Below are 14,712 nucleotides of genomic sequence, written 5' to 3'. Positions count from 1 at the left end.
ACACACACACACACACACACACACACACACACACACACACACACACAAGGGTTATTACATTAGCATTGTGTGCTCTGTGGGAGCCTATAACCATTTAGCATCTCTGCATTCCAGGAAACATGGCACTGGATCATGTCAGTGGTTTCTAGATTTTTATCAGGACAGACACTGACACAATTTTTGTTCAGGGTCTTGTATCTTTCAAAAATCCCAGGTTTTATATAAAGCTTAGTCTTATTAGTATTGTGATAGTGCTATCTTTTATTCTACTATATTCCAACAGGTGTCAAAGTTGTTATGAAATAGCATGCAGATCAGATATAAGCATCTGGCAAAGATTCCTTTTAAACTTTGAAGCAGAACACCGAAAAGACAAAAGACAACCGTTTGTGCTTTTGTGGTATTGAACAGAAGACCTTATCTAAGATCCTTGTTGTCCTGCTCTTCTAACTTTTCCCTCTCTGCTCCATTTTAAACCTATCTTTCTGTACTTTCAATTTCTTCTTTTGGCTCGCACACGTTCGCCCTCCCTCCCACATCTTTCTTCATTGTATCACAATGCCCTCCTTTCTGCCCAATTTGTTAATCCTTTCTATTTCCCTCCATCACTGTCTCGGCCTATTCCTCTCTCTCTCTCTCTCTCTCTCTCTCTCTCTCTCTCTCTCCATATCTTCTTTTCCAATTAATGCCTCAACCTCTCTATTAATCCCCCTTCCTCATCTCTTTATCTCCCTCATTCCTTTTCTTCCCAATCTATCTTTCTCCCTTACCTCACATCCGTCAATCCTTCTCTCGTTCATCTGCTCTCTCTATCGCACCCAACCCACCTCCTTTTACTTGCATCCACTCCATTTTTACACTTTTATCCTCTTTCTCCCTCATGCCCTCATTTATCCATCACGTATTGCTCTCTCAATCCTACCAGGGGAAGATTTCCAAATCCGTGTCCATGAACTGTGGCCCCTGCCAGGGCGTGGCGCTGGACCTGAAGACGCTGAGCCACAGTGACTCCTACACATGGGCCATGGAGAACCGAGGGCCCGGCAGATCCATCCACAGGGACGGCAGCATCTCCTCCTTGGACTCGCTGGATCTGTCTTTCTCAGATATCTACCCAGACAACTGCGTTCCCACTGAATCGCAAGTACGTAAAAAAATCATCGTAAATGAGAGGTAGTTTAGTAAAAGGAAGCAATTTATTTTTAAAGTCCTTGAACCAAACCAATATATATGTATATATATTATACATATATATTTTTTTCTTTCAATTGTAAAATGTAACTCATCACCATTCCAAATGTCACATTTTATAATATCACATCACATTGTAAAACTCAAGCACAGTTGGATATTACATTGTCTGAAGGCTTCAGCTGATTGTAAGAGGCAACTCTATATGTCATTTCAGGTTTGCTTGTGTTTTACGCTTGACATTTTTTTATTTTTAGTACTGCACCCCACCTCGAATCTCCCGCACCATGTCGATGGGGAGAAACCTGTCTGCCATTGCTCACGAGGTACAGTCGGCTTACATGTGAGGTGTTACTGTAGAGCTGGTAAAAAGTGGATGTAGATTAACAATGAAAATCACACTTGTTTAGCACTTGTTTCACTTTTCTTAATACCACTCTAATTTATTTCTCCCTCCCTCTTCTGTTAACCGCTACCACGTTAGAGGCGTCATGTGGAGATGATAGAGCTGATTAATGATGGGAAAGGGCTTGGTTTTGGCATCATAGGAGGGCGGAGCACAGGTGTCATGGTCAAGACCATACTTCCTGGTGGAGCTGCCGGACGGGTAAATCCACCTGCCAATCAACCGTAGCCAAACCTTATATAGCAAGTTAAAGGAATTCCCTTTTTTTTTCTTGCAGAGAGTTAGATGAGAAGATCGACACCACTGTTACCGAGAGTGCTATCATTGTTCTCACCTAACTCTCAACAACAATATGTGTCTTTCCAAAATCTCAATCTATTCCTTCCTTATTGATGAATGCAATCTCAGAGCCAACCATCAATATACTCAGATGTTGTATTTAACTGAAGTGTGTTTGGTAAAGTCTGCAAAACATATTTAAAGATTCTAACAGTTCACACTGAATGTTTGTGTTGTAACGGGGCTCACTAGGATAAGCGCCTGCGTAGCAGTGATCAAATCCTGCGCATCGGAGATACGGATCTGGCGGGCATGAACAGCGAGCAGGTGGCACAGGTGAGTCTTTGTCTGTAATGATAACATGTGTTTAAATAACAGCCAGGTCTGACCCAGGCTCTGTGTATCCGCTGTTTACCACCAGAAAGTAAGTTCCATAGAAAAGCTGGGATTGATTCTACACACAGTGGAGGAGGACAGTCACAAACGGGCCTAGGTTACTCTTAAAGGGCAGCTGTCTCTTCAAGGCAGGGTTGGTAATCATGAGAAACTAGCAAGAGTACGCTAGATTTTAATAATTATCCAACCGAAAAATCCCAGACCAGTGTTGCCAAATCTTTTCCAATGAAAATAACTAGCAGCGCTAGCGCCAATAGTTGCTTAATCAAGCAAGAAAGTCTCCAAGTCGACAACACTGACAGGCCTTCCTCCAAAGCCACTCCCTCAAAAATTAGCAATAAGAACGTAAACAACAAATTTGACTAGTTCTCTTGTTAGCAGCTTGTGGAAGACTCAGATGGCCCGTGCAATCATTACATTTGGGCCGAATGAAATTGTTGGATGGCCTTATTACAGTTCAGCAACTTTTTTTTTGCTGTCAGGATGTAATGAGAATTTCAACAAAATATATCAAGAAAGATTGATATTGATATGTTTTTGAGAAAGATTGCCAACCCTGCCTTTACAGATTTTTTAAATTTAATTAAATTTATTTATGATATGCAATTGTCACACACTGTCACTTTCTCACGTTCACATATGACCACCTGACTGCAGGTGCTGCGAAATGCTGGTACCAAGGTGAAACTGCTCATCGCCAGGGATGTTACCAAGGACAACCACCTTTCCTCTCCTGTCCTCAGCCAGGACAGTTTGGACGGCAAGGTGTGAAATAAAAAAAAGTCAAATGCAAAAAAGGATTATCAGAGGCATTAAATGTATAATACAATATTTCCAATAATAACATGGTTTGTTTCACTGCTGGTGCTTCTTCGCAGCTCAACGACTTGAATGACGACTATGAGTTCAGCGTGCAGTTCACTAAGAACAGTCTGGGCCTGGGATTCACCATTTCCAGCTACATAGGTGACCTAAACTCAGGTAACCATATTTACCGAGTTATCATCAATATTCCAAGCTAGGTTGACGGAAACAAACTGGGAACAAAATGATGAATGATACCTGCTAAATCCGAGGCACAAAATCAATGCTACCTTCTCCTCTTAATGTATCTTGGACTGCTCAGTCTACAGCGCCGGTGTGATAGTGAAGAGCATAGTGAAAGGCAGCACGGTGGATCAAGATGGACGCATCTACATCGGAGACATCATCCTATCTGTGAGTTCCTGCGAAAAGCTTTATTTTATTTGTTATTGTGCCCTCTAAAAACAAATACCTTGTTCTCTGAAATAATTTCTCTGCTGAATGTTATCGGTTCTGGAAATCTGCACAGTTTGCATCTTTGAGTGGTTTCATATAAACCAATTAGGGTCTTTTTAAGCCGATGAAGGGGAATTCGTGTGGTTTTGCTTTTACTCACATCCATCTCTTCATCATCTCTTGTTTTCTCCTAGGCTTTCCATCTTTTATTTTGTAATTACTATTGATTTCTTTTTTATTTTCCGTGTGTCTCATCTACAAAAAAATGTTGCCTCTGTCCCCATCATACCTGTGCTTTCATCCTGGCTCTCTTCCCCTACTCCCCACTGATACATTGTCCCCCTCTCCCTCAGGTGGACGGGGCGAGCCTGCAGGGCTGCAGCGAGCAGCGCGCCATGGAGGTGCTGAGGAGGACGGGCCCCCTGGTCCGACTGATGTTGCTGAGGAAGGCTGTCCGCCTGAGTCACATCCTGCCCCCGGTCCCTCCGCTGCAGCCCCTCCGACACTCACACAGCTTCCACGAGGGCAATCCCTACAGACTGGGCCTCAACAGGATTCAAGAGACAGGTAGCTTTGTGCTGAGAGAGGGGTTTTTAAAGTAGCATATGGGGAACAAATTTAGTAATGATCCACAGCTGTTACCTGCCCAGTCAGTTAAATCATGATTGAAATAACTTTCTGATACCTGCTCAAAATAGAACAACGCTTGCTGGCAATTTGTACACATTCTTGTGTGTTTGGATCCCTGCATGTGTGTGCTCAAAATGCGTCCGCCCCCCCCACCCCTGTCTCCCAGGAATCTGCTCCCTGCGTGAAATCTCCCGGCGAGCGGCATACGCCAACGGCCGTCCCCGACACAGTTCCAGAAACGGTAAGCTCCTGCTTCCCGTGCTGCACCGCGGTCTGGAACCGCATCAGGGAACTCGGAGTCTGATATGCTGGTTAGACTCGGGGAACTGCGATGTGGCAGCGAGGCATGCTCTTAGATGGGTGTCTGTTTATAGCGTTGTTTGGTCGTGTGTTCATCCTACTAATTCAGCTCATTCCGGAGGATTTGTCCCGTGCTCCGCTTGCATGTGCGGCTTCATTTAGACAGGCATTTCTTTTGGGCTTGATTAGAGAACACAGCCAAATAAGCCCTGATTGCTGCGAGGTTTTAATAGAAGAACGAGAAAACGTTAGTTTGCCAAGAAATCACAAGATGGTGTGTGTGAATCTGTGTGCCTGTGGTGTGTGTGTGTAGGGGGGGGGGGGGGGCGGCTGTCTGAGTGGTTGTGGTTGACATGCTGCTTTGCCACGAGAAGAATTATGTTGTTTTTTCGCTATAAAACAGCCAAAGTGATGTTTTCATATAGGGTCCTATTCTTTATTGATTGGATCATCCAGGGCCAGGAACAACAGGAATGGGAATGTGTGTGTATAAGTGAGGTGAGGGTGATTGTCTTTGTATGTGTGCACATTTTACAGGTGTGAAACTGACGCCGACTGAGGAGGAGGACCTGAGGAAGAGGTGGCAGCATGCAGTCGGACAGCGATATGAAGTCATTGTACGTCTCTGTAGTTAAAAATAATAATTTACTATGACATGCATAGAAAAACTATTAGTATTGTACGTATGTGAATGCTTTATTATTTTATTTTACATGTAATTTCCAATTCAAAGAAGAAAAACCCTCCCTCTTCACCGCTGAACTTCACACCACTCTTTTAGGTGTGTCAGCTGGAGCGTTTCAGTGAGACAAGCGGTCTCTGCATCAGTCTGGAGGCCCGGGCGGGACATCACTACCTGTGCTCCGTTTTACCCGAGGGCCCCATTGGCCAAAGCGGCAAGATCTTTACTGGAGACCAGATATTGGAGGTAACCGACTCGTCTGCAACTCAACTCAGCTCAAGATACGAGATCATAGAAATAGAAACGGAGTAGCACGGACATCACCATCCGAATGTAGCAGGATGGTCGTAGCGGTGGACATTTTAACATGTACCGTTGTCATCGCGTTGTAGCGGGCTGACCTCCGTATAAACCTAGCTGACAAGAGGTTTTGCAGTAACGACTGTTAAAATTTAACAATTTAATACTTCATCCGCACTCTTGTCACAGCGTAGCAAAGCCCAATGCTGTGATCCCAGATAAGTGACAACTTTGTTTGGCTCATTTTCTGTAACCAGTGTAGCATTATAGCATGTTAGAATTAGCAAGGCTAGTTAGCTTCAATGCTACGCTGGTTACAGAAGTGAGCTGAAATGGTTGCAAAAAGAAACTCTAATTGTACAGAAGTCTATGAGAAAAGGACCTCACTTGATTTATGACCTCAGTAAACATTGTGAACCTGAGTTTATGGTCTCAATCTAGCTTCAAGTCTTCTTCAATACAGCATGATGTTTATTTTGTAAACTATGGTCCCATTTAGAGTAAAATAGACCATAAAGCAGGGTATGCTTTATGACGGGGCTACCTTGTGATTGACAGGTCGCTACCCTCGGCGTTGTCCGGTCAAGGAGTTGTTTGTGATTTTTACCTCTTCACATTTTAACCCTTTCACAGTGTGTTTTCAGTTCATGAAAGTTAATTGAAACTTTCTGGTCCAGAAAAATGTCTTTTTTCAGCATTTGTTTGTACTCAGGTTTGTACCCTGTCGTGTCACTTCTGGTTGCAAAAAACTAAGATGGCGCCGTCCGAAATGCCGATTGCTAGGCTTCAAAGCTGTAGTCGACAAACCAATAGATGATGTCATGGTGACTACATCCACTTCTTACATACAGTCTATAGGCATATTGCATTTTAAATACATATATCTGAAACAACACCAGTTATCACCACACAATTTCAAGTACAGCATGCAACGTAAGAAGGTGGGTGTGAGTACGTGTGCCTCTGCGCATTTGAGCTTGCCCTCCTCCCCCTCCGCTGGGCCAGTTCACGCACCCACGCGTATCGTTCATCATGACGAGCACTCAGATGAACTCACGCACAGTAGCTTTTTGCTTGCTGTCTAGAAAACACTGCAAAACTGTCTGGTGTCCTACATGTCTCTTTTGAGCATGCAAACAGACAACTGTGTCGCAGCTCAACCACTTTCATCTCCCCCAGACGACATCTGCATGGCGACGCTGCTGTTCAGCTCTGTTTTTAAATGAGCCTCGCTCGGTTTAGTTTCCGCTTGAAGCTTTAATTGTTCCTGCTGTGACTTGGTGTGCTGTGGCCGCTAATTGCTCGACACCCCAAAACTGAAATATCATGAAAAATATCGAATTTTAGTGAAGATTTCACTCATCATCACAATCACAGGAAGAAATACTCTAAAATACTCTATCAAATTCAACGTTAACCTCTGATAATCAGCACAGTTGTGTTTTCTCAGGTCATTTTTGAAAAGCTTGAAGCATGACTAACTGACCATAGGAATATCTATTTTAGAAAAACACTATTACTATTACTACAATATTAGAAATATACACATGTATATTAAGTATCCTCCTGGCAGGTGAATGGGATCCCTCTCATTGGAGAGACACATAAAGAGGTGGTCAATATTCTGAAGGAGCTGCCGAAGCATGTCTGCCTGGTGTGCTCGCACATTGTACCCCCGGCGATTCCAGACAGCGATGAGGAAGAGGACGATGACGTCCATCTCACCCTGAAAGAGCTGCTGGCCGAGTTCAACGACAAGGTGAAGGCACACATTGGTGAAAGGGGGAATGGAGGGGTCAGGCATTAGTGTAAAACAGTAAAGACCACATTGGAATTGTTACACATCCTCTGCATTTGACATGCCACTCAGAAAATGCCCCCGACATCGTGAATCAATCTCCTTCCCTCTGTCCCCTCTGCTTGTCCCAGTTGGACCAGGGTTGTGTCATTCCCTGTCCCACGGCTGAGGACATCACCAAGCGCGGCGTGCCCCCCATGTCTCCTCCTCTGGCCATGTGGGAGAGAGATGCTCAGCTGGTCGAGCTGGAGAAAGGCGAGTCGGGACTGGGCTTCAGCATCCTGGACTACCAGGTCAGAGACATGCCCCCCGAGCCCTTCTGCAGATAGAACAGACTGGAATAGGCTGCGGTCTAAGAATAGCAGTGTCAGGTTGGATAGGGCGAAGACAATAGAGAAGCATGTGGAGAAGCATGTGGAGACTGGAAAGTCGTTGTTTTAGGGTAATTTTAGCATATTTCAGCGTTAAGGCTTTACTGCCATGTAAGAAAATAAGAGCTTTACTACAGCTGGTTGCCGCTCTGTGAAACCACACAATCCATAGACTTTTATACCGGTGCCTTTTTATTCTGTTGTTTACTTGCATTCATCTATCACACGATGCATCTAATTAATCTCAAAGTCCTTGTGTATCTGCCATCCTTGTGTCTAACTCTAGGATCCAGAAGATGTCACCAAAACAGTTTTGGTAATCCGGTCCTTGGTGCCCGGAGGTGTAGCAGATCAAGACGGTCGCCTGCTGCCTGGTGACCGACTCATGTTTGTCAACGAGAGTGACTTGGAGGGCTCCAGCCTGGATTACGCCGTGTACGTCCTGAAGTCCACCGGCTACGGCCCTGTCCGCATTGGAGTTGCCAAACCACTGCCGGTATGTAAAGAGATGGGGGGGGGGGTTATACCGTATACACTACTTCATGTTGCAAAGTACATGTTCTTAAAAATCCAAATAGAAAGTGAATCTGTTTTTGGGTAATCCAGCAAATTGAATAAAACAAATTAAGTTGCTTCGCCACAATATTGCAAAATAGAAAAACATGTATAAATTCACTACTGTTTCAAGGAATTCCTGCTCATTGAATGTTCTAATACATTAATACAGTAATACATTACTATTATGTTATGTGTCTGACTGTAGACACGTTATATATTGTCATACAATCTACTGTATATCATCATATAATTGGCTGCAGCATCTGTACCCATAAATTCAAAAGTGGACTTTTTATTCAGGATAGTTTACTCTTATATTAATAAACTAATATAGATATGCAAGACAATTACCTAAATGTGTGGGGTTTTTTTTCTGGAGAGCACAGCATTTCTTCCCCTTACTGTTGTGGACTTGTGGCTTAGTAACAAGCAACACGAGAATCCAGTTACAGGCCGTCTGAATTTTTAATGCAGCTGAGAGACAAACACAATGCTCGACCAGACTACAGATGGAGAGAGAGGGGGAGAGGAGAAGGAGGTGTCTAATTTACAGTCACCTTCTTTAGCCTCACTTTTGAAGCAAATAGACCTTTTTTTTCTTTTATATGTCTTCATTTCAACTTTTGGAAATTTTGCTTTCTCAGCTGGAACTGTGCGGCGGCTTGACGCCCATCTCAGAGAGGAGCCTGAGGGTTTCCTATGATGACACCGACAGCCACTCTCAGAACAGCCTGCTAGCCGAGGCGACAGAGGCTATCACCAACTCCGAGGACAACAGCATCATTCAGCCGTGTTACATTTCAACGGTATGTCAAACAGCAAAAAAAAGGATTTACGGTTTATTGATATTGCCGGAAAGTTATTTTTACATATTTTCTGCTGACTTTTTTGTGGTTTACAAAACCAGTAGAACTTCGGTCCACATGAGAGTAAAGGGCAGGTTGTCTCTTGCAGTTGGCTTGACAAATAGTTAGGTGCTATACTGCAGAATTATTATTTTCAAGCACCAGTTCTGTGTATACTCTCTGCCGAACATAGATCTGAAATAAATAGAATTGTCAGTCTTCTAAATTTGAAAGTTCCAAATCTGTTATTTTGTTCATAAAAATCATGCACAGCCACCAAACTGATTCTCGTAAACCAGCATTTGCTTGACGCTTTGGACTCAGCAGGAAGCATCTTTGCTGTTACACTAACGCCGCATGTGTCTGAATCTTGTGGTCCATCACACAGGAAGCGTTGCTCATTACCATGCAAACTGTGGGTCGCCATTTTGAGCTGCCCCGAAGGAGATTACCATGACGGCGTTTGTCCTCTCCCTTCACGTCCTACAGCAGCGAGCTTAGAGCTGGCTGTATCAATATCACTTGGCCAGGTAGAGAGAAAGTGCTCTGTGTCAACGACTTTGTTTCTCCATTGTGGTCTCAACTCAATCCTATTGAGGCAGCCCTTTTGTTCTCACTTTTGCTTAATTACCAACAATTGCCTCTGAATGAAAAGTGCTTACTGCTTGCACGACATTGGCGCCTGGTCCAGCACAAGGGCACCTTAATGTATCACACACACACACACACACACACACAGAGACCTAGAGCAGCAAGAATCAGTGTGTTCTCATCAAAGACCGGCTTGTTGCAAAGGTAGCTTCAGAACTTCAGGGCTGCTTGCACTTTCTGTGAAGGTTCAAAGTCGATCTCCTGGTTGCCCCTTTTTTTCTTTGTGAAGTGCCCCGGGGGGACCAAAGAATCTTCCTCTCTGCATGTTTTACATCTCAGAATTACTCCGAAGGCTTTCTCCCCGGAGAGTTGATAGTTGTTTGAAATCTTTTTTTTTTATCACATCAGAAATCTGATTGGTCGTGATGATAGTAGGTTAGGACATTGGTGCATAATGGTGTATTTTTCAAGAAGTTAGATCTGCTCCGTGTACAACAATGCGCGCAAGAGCTTATGTTGTAGCAAATCTGCAATGGCAGCAGGGCTCTCGGGACGGTCGGTTGGTCGGTCCACGATTTTGATCCAGACTGAAATATTTTAACAAATGAAATGTATCTCAACGCCTCTCTGAGGTTGATATTTTTGGTTCAGGAGTCAAACATCCTGATAAAACAAGAGTCTAAAGCCGTGCTAGCAGCTTTGTGAGGTGTCCAAAGGTTTGCTTAAAAATCGCTAAACAGTTGAATGGAATGGTTTAGCAGGTATAACATAAACTATGTTTGTCATCTTATCATACTGTATGTAATCATATTGTATATAAGAAGTGGACTTAGTCATCATGACGTCACCCATTGGTTTGTGAAGTGCCTTTTTGAAGCCTCGAGTTCAGCGTCTTGGATTACGGCCATCACCATCTTGGCTCTTTTGCAACCAATGACCGGAAGTTACCATATTTGGAATGTGAGAAGTGACATAGATAGCCAGATACGGCTCTGGTAGCGGCAGTGCCCTGTCAATCACAGTAAGCCCGCCCTAAAGCATACCCTGCTTTATGGTCTATTTTAATCTAAATGGACTATAATGTACTAAATGAACATCATGCTATATTGAAGACTTGAAACTAGAGATTGAGACCATAAACTCATGTTTACAATGTTTACTGAGGGAATAAATCAAGTGTGAAGTAGATACATTTTCTCATAGACTTCTATACAATCAGACTTATTTTTGCAACCAGAGGAGTCGCCCCCTGCTGGTCAGTAGAGAAGATGCACGTTTTAAGATACTTCGACATCGGCTTTACTCGGCAGAACCGGAGGTTATCGCCTGCATCTTACCTTCACATTTTAGCATGCTAACAGCTGAGGCTGTTGAGCTAGAGGAAAAGTCAGAGGATCACCACAGTCAGCTATCCTCTGGGGACCATGACTACCTGAAGAAAGTTCCATGACAATCCTTCCAATAGTTCCTCCCACTCATTTGTGCGCTCTGTTATACCTCTTGCAGGAAAACCGGCTGCGGCAGCGTTTCCACCTCATGGAGGACGACTACAGGCAGCAGGCGCCGCCTCTGCCCCACCGCACCAGTTTTGAGAGGACAATCACTGTTGTCCGGGGCAACCGTAGCCTTGGTATGTTCTACGTCTTTCTCATGGTGATGGTGTCTTGGTGTGTATACGTCGCCGGCACGGCGATAATGGCGCTAATAGGCGGCGGTGATGACGACCGCCCCGAAGAGTAGTGGTGTGCTCCTCATACCTATGAGGAGGAGATGATTACTGTGTGTGTGCGTGTGTGTGTGTTTGTCTGAGAGGCTAGCATGGGGGTGCATGAGCAGCAATCCATTAAAACCAATAAGTATATATTAATCTCTAGATACATTTATGTTTATACTCCAGTGCTGAGAGTTTATTGGTTATTCAAACATGACAGGATGGAAAACAAGAGTATAAGGCGCTCCTGCACTTTAATCTAAGGGCACTGTGTAAAGCACAGTGAAACAAACTCATCACACTACTTTGTGTGTGTGTGTGTGTGTGTGTGTGTGTATGTGTGTTAAGATTATGTAAATGTTCATAGGTAGAAAAAACAATCAAGGTCATAACCTGCAGTCTGTGTGTCAGTGCGTTCTTTGGTTTTCATCTCTTTAAATAGTTGTAGGTCAGCTTGCTGAGGTATTTAATGCAGCATGGTGTTCTGGATATCCAAATGTGGAGGGTTTACAGATGTTCTGTGTTTTATGTTCATTTAAATATATTTGAACTTCCAAGCAAATATCTGTAAGGCCCGAATAACTGGGGATTTTTTCACGAGCAATATTATTGTAGTACTATTTGCACTACTTTATATTCTTCTTATTATTAGGTGCCATGTCCAATTCTATCCAATGTGCAACTATGACTAAATGCCCATATTTGGAGATGCTATTATGTACAGTACGTAGAGCGTATGGTTGGTTTGTACTGCAAGGACTGTATGGCTTTCAGAACAGGCTGTTAACGGAGAAGCTTTAACGGATCATGAGGTCTTTGTTTTTTTTCTTGCCTTGCTCGTCTCAAAACATGAATACATGCAGCCTGTTTAGAAGTCTTTGTTTGTTCTCGAATGGTGTGAACCTATTGCACTTACTGTACGTTTGTGGTACCATAAATAGTTTTCGTTGAGGTCAAATAAAATAGATTTTCATGTGGGAGTTATTGTTAAAAGTTCACGCAGCATTTTGTTATAGAAAAAAAAAAGATGTATTTTTGATGCTGTGTTAAAGTAAATTATAGCACCCTGGGAAGTTTGAGACATTCATTATTATTTCACCTCAGTCTTCCTCTCATGAAATGTGTGACTTCTGTTCGTCTTGTCAGCATCCGTAGCCGTGTATTCCAGGCACTATGATTGTATTGTAATTTGAATGTAATACCAAAAAAAATCCAAAACAATCAATAAACGATTTATTTGATCAAAAAAAATAAGCACAAAGTCATTTCTTTGACCAACTTCAAATTATGTACGACCATAGTGTTGTGGATGTACGTAGTCCTCCAGTAGATGGCAAAGTAGTAATGCAGGCGCTGCAGACTAGATTACCTAATTCGTCGGTTGTAGCCCTTCCTGTCTGCAGTGTGTGTGTGTGTGTGTGTGTGTGTGTGTCTGCTTCTGCCTGTTTGCATTAATGAAGTGTTTGTGTAATCCGCCTAGCGTCTGATTGGATCAAACCAAAGTCAGGTGTTTGTGCTGCTGGCATCTGCTTCCCCTGGATTCACCTGCGCCCTCTGTGGGTGTCCACGATTGCGCGCCTCTGTGACAGATGATGGCGTGTAAATGTCAAACATGCGTAGCCATGTTTGCGTGCTAATCTGCCTTAGTGTCTGTCTTGATTATGCTGATTATTCCCGCTGTCACGTGTGTTGTTTGGGTGACTGTCTTGTCTGTTTGGCATGCATTCAGTATAGCCTTAGCCAGAACCTCCACTCACCTGTGCCCATGTCTGTGTGTGCGTGTGTGTGTGTGTGTGTGTGTGTGTGTGCGTGTTGGCAGGGATGTCGGTGAGCGCTATCAAGGACGGCTCAGGCATGCTGGTGCGCAGCGTGGTCCAGGGGGGCTCTGTCAGCCAGGATGGCAGGCTGGGGGTGGGGGACGCCATCTTGGCCATGAACGGAGAGCCTACCTCCAATCTGACCAACACCAGGGCCAGAGCCGCGCTCCGAAGACACTCTGTCATAGGGCCGGAGATAAGGTGAGGAGCCAGTCACTGTCCCAACGGCAGTGACAATAGTATTTGTTCTGGCCTGAAAAAAAAAAACAGAACAGGTGCAGCTCACACAACTCTGTGAAAGCTCTACTGAATCAGTTTCCTCTTTGGAGAAGCCAGTCTCAAGACTTAATATGAGGAAACTATCAATAAGCCGTCACAGGAAGTGAGCTGCTTTTAAGAGCAATAAGAAGAACAGATTCAATGATTCCCATCCCCCTACAAACCCATTGATGATGACCCTCCGAATCCGATGCATTTCTAACTGTGTCACAGGCGTGCTGCAACCCGCTGGCACAAAATGTACACGGGATCACTAGATACTGACATGTTGACATTGTATTTCGATGCCACCGCTTCAGCGGTGTCCGGAGGCGTTATGTTTTTGTGTCGTCCATCCGTCCGTTCTTGAGGGAATTTTTTCTTTTCTTTGGCACAAACCTCAACCTGGACTCAAGGATGAACTGATTAGAATGTGGAGGTCATAGGTCAAGGTCACTGTGACCTCACGCATGTCCCTTTCTCGTGATATCTCATCCTTGAGCGAATTTCGACAATTTTGGCACAAACATCCACCTGCACTCAAGGTTGAACTCATTAGTTGCTACCTCACAAACACGGAGGTAATATTTAGTGTGTGGCTAACATGTAACAGGTAACATGGTATCCTGGCTGTTTCTAAGAACTTTGTAGATCACGACACAAATCAACATTACAGCAAGAGCATCAAAGTATGGGGCACTTTTGTGGCACATTAAAAACCCAAACTGTTTCCAGCCAGTTATTTATCACAGTTATTTATATTACTTGCATTTGCTCGTTCCCTCATGTCATAGTTTAAACACGTCCTTGCTTAAATAAACGAGTAAGCGAGTGAATTTTGCGAATTTTGAAAAGTCCTTTGGGTATGCAGAGAACAATCATCCACTAAACAAAAACAAAGTAATTGAATACTGCTCACATTTTCTACATCTTGACAGTGTGTGCGCGTCGAATGAGTGAGTATATGGTACTTCATGAATATGAATATGCGCTCTGCGCAGTCACAAACAGGACTGTCACCGCATCATCGTGGATAAACGTTCTTGTTCCACTTTTGGATCTCCATCACCACCTTGTTCTTTTTTGACACTGCGGTCGCAGTTGAATGATGCACTGCAGACATGTTAAATGATGATGATGAAATTTTAAAGATTGCCCGAGGGGGAAATTGGGTAAATTATAACTTGCTGTATAACATCAGCAGTTACGGCTCCACATCGACAATGCTTGTTTGGCTGATTGGAGATGCGCCCCACCTCCACCACCGTGCTGCCCTGCACTATCTCTCTCTCTCTCTCTCTCTCTCTCTCTCTCTCTCT

General features: G+C 43.8%; 1 protein-coding gene across 2 annotated transcripts in view; it reads left to right on the top strand.

Moving 5' to 3' along the window:
• LOC116396928 (multiple PDZ domain protein) overlaps positions 1–14,712 on the top strand; it is a 38,307-nt gene that overhangs the window by 4,000 nt on the left and 19,595 nt on the right. For both annotated transcript variants that reach the window (XM_031871967.1, XM_031871966.1), the window contains exons 4-20: positions 926–1,144; positions 1,449–1,517; positions 1,676–1,798; positions 2,129–2,212; positions 2,930–3,037; positions 3,151–3,253; positions 3,399–3,490; positions 3,886–4,099; positions 4,329–4,403; positions 5,000–5,079; positions 5,244–5,390; positions 7,018–7,203; positions 7,374–7,535; positions 7,900–8,109; positions 8,816–8,977; positions 11,114–11,237; positions 13,138–13,336. In XM_031871967.1, coding sequence (XP_031727827.1) covers positions 926–1,144; positions 1,449–1,517; positions 1,676–1,798; positions 2,129–2,212; positions 2,930–3,037; positions 3,151–3,253; positions 3,399–3,490; positions 3,886–4,099; positions 4,329–4,403; positions 5,000–5,079; positions 5,244–5,390; positions 7,018–7,203; positions 7,374–7,535; positions 7,900–8,109; positions 8,816–8,977; positions 11,114–11,237; positions 13,138–13,336 — 2,357 coding nt within the window. The remainder of the gene's footprint in view (positions 1–925; positions 1,145–1,448; positions 1,518–1,675; positions 1,799–2,128; positions 2,213–2,929; positions 3,038–3,150; positions 3,254–3,398; positions 3,491–3,885; positions 4,100–4,328; positions 4,404–4,999; positions 5,080–5,243; positions 5,391–7,017; positions 7,204–7,373; positions 7,536–7,899; positions 8,110–8,815; positions 8,978–11,113; positions 11,238–13,137; positions 13,337–14,712) is intronic.

This window comes from Anarrhichthys ocellatus, unplaced genomic scaffold, assembly GCF_004355925.1.
Source record: "Anarrhichthys ocellatus isolate YVR2014 unplaced genomic scaffold, GSC_Weel_1.0 scaffold61, whole genome shotgun sequence".
Classification (NCBI taxonomy): Eukaryota; Metazoa; Chordata; class Actinopteri; order Perciformes; family Anarhichadidae; genus Anarrhichthys; species Anarrhichthys ocellatus.
This window is presented reverse-complemented; position numbering and strand designations above follow the sequence as displayed.